General features: G+C 31.3%; 1 protein-coding gene across 2 annotated transcripts in view; it reads right to left on the bottom strand.

Annotated features, from left to right (window-relative positions):
* Positions 1-5,386: 5,386 nt before the first annotated feature.
* LOC110024734 (DNA (cytosine-5)-methyltransferase CMT3-like) overlaps positions 5,387-7,055 on the bottom strand; it is a 13,725-nt gene continuing 12,056 nt past the window's right edge. Inside the window, exons 17-21 of one of the 2 annotated variants that reach the window (XM_020724865.1) lie at positions 6,920-7,024; positions 6,543-6,586; positions 6,386-6,455; positions 5,667-5,770; positions 5,387-5,547 (exon numbers count right to left, since the gene is read on the bottom strand). In XM_020724865.1, coding sequence (XP_020580524.1) covers positions 5,388-5,547; positions 5,667-5,770; positions 6,386-6,455; positions 6,543-6,586; positions 6,920-7,024 — 483 coding nt within the window. In that variant the 3' untranslated portion in view covers position 5,387. Of the gene's footprint in view, positions 5,548-5,666; positions 5,771-6,385; positions 6,456-6,542; positions 6,587-6,919; positions 7,025-7,055 lie in introns of those variants that run through there. The other variant, XM_020724866.1, reaches the window with a different exon arrangement.

The raw sequence follows: 7,055 nt of genomic DNA, 5'->3' as shown, positions 1-7,055 counted from the left end.
TTCTTGAACATAAGCTTGTCATTGTGGAAGGGGCCCATACCAGGACAAGAAATAAATAGGAAACAGTTAGAAGAAAAAAGAGGAGTGATCTTAATCTGAGAAGTGAAGAAATATTATATTAATGAGAAATAATCTTGAAATATCATACCAATAGTTGTAAATTATTATTTCAATTATGTGTAAGATACAAGAATTTTGTCAGTCATTGAACTAAGTTTCGAAGATTTAAGAAACTAACTAGAAAATAGAAATTATTGAAACTCATCAATTATTTATAGTAGCAGTGTTACTATCCATTATCTCCTTAGCAACCTAATATAGTTAGAGTCTTTCAAAATTTATGACAAACTTTAAAAAAGGAAGTTACTCATAATTTTTTTCGAGTAGCCATTTTTCGCTTGAACAAAAATAATGAGAAGTTAAGATATAAAATTTAACCATTTAATGGATATATTCATGATAACTAGAGATAAGAAAATTTTAAGAAAGAGTCTTATTCAATTTAAATACGCTTACCATAAGAGATTAGTAATTTGTAACAACTACCTTCATTTTGATAAATATGAAACCTTATAAACACCAAGAGGGTCTACTACAAAGCACCAAAGTAAATTTTAATAGGCAAAAGAGGTTAATGTAATTTGATTAAGGTTTTTACATTTAGGGAACAAATTCTCACCATTAAAGCCTTTACATTCCATGTTGTTATTATAATGTAGGGCATAAGGAGAGGGGTTTCTCTTTGTGATAATCTAGTGGTACATATGGAGGTGTATGTTGAGAGGACCAAAGAATATGTGTATCTAAAGACTTATAGGGCATGGAAAATCAATTCGTAATTGAGATTTGAGATTCATTATTGTTTTGAGAGAGATAAAAGATGAGCCAATGGAGACTTCTATTAAGTATTATGTGTAAGAAAAAATTTATGGTTATTTATTATAGGCATGACTATGCATAATATACAAATTTTTGTTTTTTTTCTTTTTTCATAGGAAGCAATAAAAGTAATTTAGTCTTAAAGGGGTTGTAGGAGAGCATGTCACATTTTCATGATTGAAGACTTGACAAAAATGGCAAGTAATCAGATGCCAACCTTAGATGACACCTTATTTGATCACAATCACATTTTAACCACATATATTAATAAAACTGAGATGAAATTTAGATACGGTTTATCTTTAAAAAAGGGGCTCATTTTGCTCTTTATTTTAGAGATGCATTATCGATTCCAACAATATAAAGGGTGCCTAGTGAACTTAACTTTTATTTTCTAAAAATTTAAGAGATGTCTTAACGAATTCTATTTTGATTCAATTACCTCCATAATTTGAGCTCAATTGGTTGGTTAACTGATGTCATTTAGAAAGATATTATTATTTTTGTGCAATTTATTTTATAATAACTCAATATCTGATAAAATATCTTATAAATTATAATAATATATGTTATGATTTATGCTATAAAAATAATAGAAAATAAATGGTATCATCAAGATGCCCATGTAGAATGCATTGGATATGTCTAGTTGCTGAATTTCCCAATTTTTCGTAGGGGCTAATGTAATTAGCATATCAATTGTGGAGAATTTTGCGACTAGACTGAAGGTTTTATGATAATCAATGCCATGTTGTGCTTAAAGATTAAAGCAAGCTCTATAGTAACCAATTGAACCGTCAATGTGATGCTTAATACGATAAATCCATTTACAACCAAGAATGGTTCGATTGAGAGGTGGGGGAACTAAAATCCATGTGGCTTGTTGTTGCAATGCTAGAAATTCTTCAGACATGGTTTTTTTCCAGTGGGTTTGGGCACAATCTTGTTTGAAAAAGATAGGTGTTTCTGATAGTTGTTGATGAGAAAGTTTAAATATTGTGAGAGGTTTTAAAGGACCTATTTTAGATCTAGTAATCATAGAGAGAGAGATAGAAGGGGGAGCGATAGAGATTGGTGTGGAAATGTGGAAATAGCTAGTGAGGAAGATGAAGTGGTTGTGGTGTTAGATGTATTGGAAAGAGTAGATGTAGGAATCAATATAGATGGTGGTATGTTTGTATGAGAATGGTTATTAGAGTGTTGGAGCGGAGTGAGATTGAGATAGGGAAATTGAAATTCTATGAATTTAACATGACGGGAAACAATGTTTCGCTGTTGAGGAGGTCAAAACAATTATAGCCTTTGTGTTGTTTGATATAACCTAAGAAAATGCACTAGGGTGCTTTAGGAGTGAATTTGTGTGTGGCTGGGAGGTTGCCATGGAAAGTGGGTTCAACCAAAAGTGCAAAGATGTTAATAATCAAGTGGTTGCTTAAAAAGATGTTAAAAAGGAGAAATATTATGTTGGGTGAAGGGAGTCTATTTATAAGGTAAATTGCAGTGCAACTGCAGCAAACTACAATTTTGTAGATAATTTTGCATGATTTAAATAAGTTAAAGGAGTTTCTATGATGTGTCTATTTTTTCTTTCAGCTATATTATTTTCTTCAAGTGTGTAAATACCATTATTGGAAAGAAATGTTTGAAGGTGAGTATTTTGATATTCATATACACCATCCAATCGTAAAAATTTAATGTTTATATGAATTGATTTTGTATTTGTTTGTGCAAAGTAATAAAATAGGAAGTGACGTCGGATTTAGTGTGCAACAAAAAACACCAACGAGAATAGGAAAAATCATAGATAAATGTGTCATAATATTTGAAGAGGTTAAGGGAGGGGTGAGCAAAAAAAACCCCAAACATTGGTATGTAACATATCCAAAAGATTATATTTAGTTGTTCTCAAAACAAAAGGCATTTTATGACTTTTATTTTGACTACATGGAATACAGATAATATTTATTGTTGACATATGAAGGTGGGGATTCATGTGAGCTATTTGTTGTAAGATTTTCATGTGGATGCCCCAGCCTGTTATATCAAACTTCAATATGCTAGAAAGTAGTAAAGGCCTTAATTGGGTATAAACCATTAAGAGCAAGGCAGAGTAGAAGTGTTTTCTTAGTAATTCAATCATGTATAAGAAATCCATTAGCATCAAAAATAATATAGAAGTTATAGCCTTTGGCTAAGTAAATTATGTGAAATTTGATGGGCTTAAAAAATTGATGAAAGAAATAACTTACAATCTGGTGTAGGTAGTAACTCTGCACCAACATGAGATATTTCTGTTGATTGGCAATTGCCAACAACAATTTTATCCTAACCAGTATATGGCTGAGGATAATTGATGTTCTCATTGTAGAGAGTGAGATGAGATGTTGCTCTAAGAGTGAGATGAGATGTTGCTCTAGCCAAGTATCCATTCTTGGTTTTTAGGCACTGTAATAAAGGCATTTGTATAGTCGGTTTATACTAAAGATTTGTGCGGTGACAACAATTTTCAACAGTATGACCATTCTTGTGACAAATTTGACAAATGATGATAACTCAAGTCTTGGTAATGCTACTGCTAGTTGATGGGTTATTTTGATTGACATTTGATTTGGATTGCAATTTAAATGTGGAATTCTTGTTCTTGAGGTGGAACAAAGTCTGGTGAGTAGATTTCCTGAAACTTTCATTCATTAAGTTTCTTTCTTCAATATGTAGTAGGGCATAGAATTCTTCTAACAAAAGAGATCTGACTGTGAGTTTTGATTGTCGCTTTGAATCCTTGATATGTAAAAGGCAACCCATTAAGAGTATAAGGTATAATATCTTCTTTGCCTGTGGTGGTTCCAACAACAGCTATGTTGTTAACCATGGTCTTGATTGTTGTAAGATATTGTGTCATAAAATTGTGTCCTACATTGATGTTATGTAACTCATTTTTGAGTTGTATCACTCTATTTTGTAACTCCATATTTCTACCGTTGTGTTGAGGTGAAGAACATAGGGTAAAACATAAGCAAATATTGTCAAAAAAAATTGCAACAGCGAGGCCTTGATCCACTAACTTCCATAGTTGATAATTGTGATTATCAACATGAGCAGTGATGATATCTTGAGAATATTTGGAAGGAGTAATGGTAGAATCAATAAATGATTCAAATCCATCAGCAAGAAAATGTTTCTTGACTTGAACTTTCCAAATGGCATAATTCTCATACTTAAGAGAGTTTACCACATTGTTGACACTTATCATAAAAAACTTTAGAGAAGGAGGGATGCTAATTTCTCTTACCTTGTTAAAGGAATCAATTGATTGTTGTGAAAGATGTGAAGATGTTGAAGGAGAAGGATCCATGAAACTTGATGTGGTATGACTATTGCTCCGATACCACGATAAACCAAAGAATAAAAAGGTGAAGAGAAAGAAATTAAACAAGATTATATTATGTGCACTTATTCAGTAAAGGGGCGGGTCATATTTATAGACCCAAGAATGGGTGAAGAGAAAGAAATTAAACAAGATTATATTATATGCACTTATTCAGTAAAGGGGCGGGTCATATTTATAGACCCAAGAATGGCCATGAAGTAAATACAATGAAGGGCAAATGTGTAAATATACAAATCTTTAATAATATTATATATGTTCCTATATTAGAAACACTTGTAGGAATTCTAATAGATGGAGGCAAGAATGGCCAAGCTAGGACATTTGTGGTTGAGCCACAAGCATGATTCCTAAAAACAGGTACGTCTCTTAAATGAGGCTTACTTTATTTTTGAGAAAATAAGATATTTAAATACAAAACTAGTCAATAAAAACAAAACTTATAATTACTAAAATAAATAAAATAAACAAAGTTGAATACTTTGTTTAGGATAACTAATAGAACCAACAAATTAGATAATCTAGGTGGTTTAAGCAAAAATATTAAAAAATACAACAATAGCTACTACACATAAGGAACCTAAAGCCATAAATTAAATTGACATAAATGAAATATTTTATTTCTATTTTAATTAAGCAAACACCTCTAATTGTAATTAGAAGTTAGAAATTATTCCTTTTTTTTCACTCATGCATAAATCATGCCCTAAAGAATGAACTCAAAATGTTATGACATAAATCTTGTCCTAAAGAATGAACTCAAAATGTTATGAAAGAAAGATAAAGCACCAAACTAAATACCCTTACCTTTTTTTTTAATAAAGTGTCATTAATAGAAAGGGAATATTACATATAATCCCCAAAACTTTATTATTTATAAAATGAGTACCCAATAATAACTTTTTAACTAACAAACCCATGTATTTAAATTAAATAAATCATAAAATAATTAGCCATCCAACAAAAAAAAAGACAAATTAGTCTATAATCATGCAACACTTTGTTGAGCCAAAGATACATTCAAGATATTAAATTATGAAATAAGTTTTATAATTCAAAAATATCATTAAAAAAATAAAATATAATAATTATTTTATTTTATTTTATTTTTCTGAAGCAAGGGTTAATTAATTGTTTCTCCAGCACCTGCACCAAAGTGTGGGAAATTTGTAGGGAGAATGAAGGTGGGATCATCCCCACCTTTACCTTGAAATGCACGGCCTAGCGAATAACCAAGAGCCCTTGACACTGGCACAGCCACTGCATTGCCCACTTGTATATACCTGCCCATTTTATTTTAAAAAAAAAAACAATTTCTTTATTTTCTATTATTTTAAAAAAAAAAATTTTGTATTTTTAAAAATAAATATATTTATTTTTAAATAAATATATGAAATGTTACCTCTCTTTCAGGGGACCGCAGAGTTTATAGTGATCAGGAAATCCCTGAAGCCGGGCATTTTCTCTTATGGTTAGCACCCTGTCCTGCTCAGGGTGTAAAATAATCTGCACGGAGAAAAAGAGAAGGAACCTTGAGCAGAAAAGTCCAGACAAATTAAATTATTGCAGATTTAACTGGGGCTGTCAAAATGGCTCGTTGTTCGCGAACAGCTCGTGTTTGTCTCGTTCGCTAAGTTAGTGAGCCGAACACGAACAAAGATTTGTCCATTCGTGTTCAGCTCGTTTTGGCTCGAAATACTACTAATCAAATATATATATATATATATTGATTAGTAGTATTTTAAAAAAATTTAATTGACTACAAGGCTACAAAGATTTATAATCAATTAAAAGTAATAATTAAAAAAATAGAATAAAAATTACTAAATTAGATTTAAATGATGTTTTAATATAAACAATAATTTTTAAATCTTGTCATAATCCTTAATATCTTATGATAATGTGATTAGGGTTGTCAAAACGGTTCTTTGTTCGTGAACGGCTCGCATTCCGCTCACTAAGCAAACGAGCCCAACACAAACATACTTTTTGAGCTCGAAATATAAACGAGCCGAACACGAGTTGAGCCTGGGCTCGCTCGTGTTTGGCTCGTTTGCACCTCTAGATTTAACCCTACCTTTAAAAAAAACAATTTCACCTTAACGGTCAGAACCATTTTACCTGATTGTGGGGTTCTGCCCTGGTTACTACAGTAGGTACAGTCTCATCCCACCATAGCCGTCCAAAAGGCCTATTCGAACAAGAAATATAAATCAACCAAAAAAAAACATTTTCTGCAAAAGATTTTTTGATGATTTATAAATATATTAAAACCTACTTTGGAGACTTCCCCTTGATATATGACATAGCATAGTCAGGAACCTGCACCCAAAAAAAAAAAAAAAAAATTGTGGATAAATTTAGATTAATATATAAATAAAATAAGAGATAATTACATACAAGCCGTCCGAAACATTGATATTTACAAATTAACCGTTCATGTGATTTTGTTTGAACTTCAAAACTAATGTATTTATGCGTGCCACGATCAAACTATTGAGAAGTTTATAAAAATGAAAATAAGAGTTGATTTATAATTTATTGAGTGAGAATTTAAGAAAGGATGAAAGAGAATGGTTCGTTTGTAAATAGCAAGTTTGGGGTGGTCTTTGTATAATTGCGCCATAAAATAAATATATAGATAAGAAATTTTACCAGAGGACTCCCTGAAGGAAGAAAAACCCGTTCAACTTGGGGATCAAACTCCACCACATTATTGGGGCCAACTACAACACCAGGAAAATCTCGAAAGTTTGCTCCCTGTACATATATATATATATATATATGGCGG

This window comes from Phalaenopsis equestris, unplaced genomic scaffold (assembly GCF_001263595.1).
Source record: "Phalaenopsis equestris unplaced genomic scaffold, ASM126359v1 Scaffold000272, whole genome shotgun sequence".
Lineage (NCBI taxonomy): Eukaryota > Viridiplantae > Streptophyta > Magnoliopsida > Asparagales > Orchidaceae > Phalaenopsis > Phalaenopsis equestris.
Note: the sequence above shows the minus strand (reverse complement) of the source record. Positions and strands in the feature narration are given on the sequence as shown.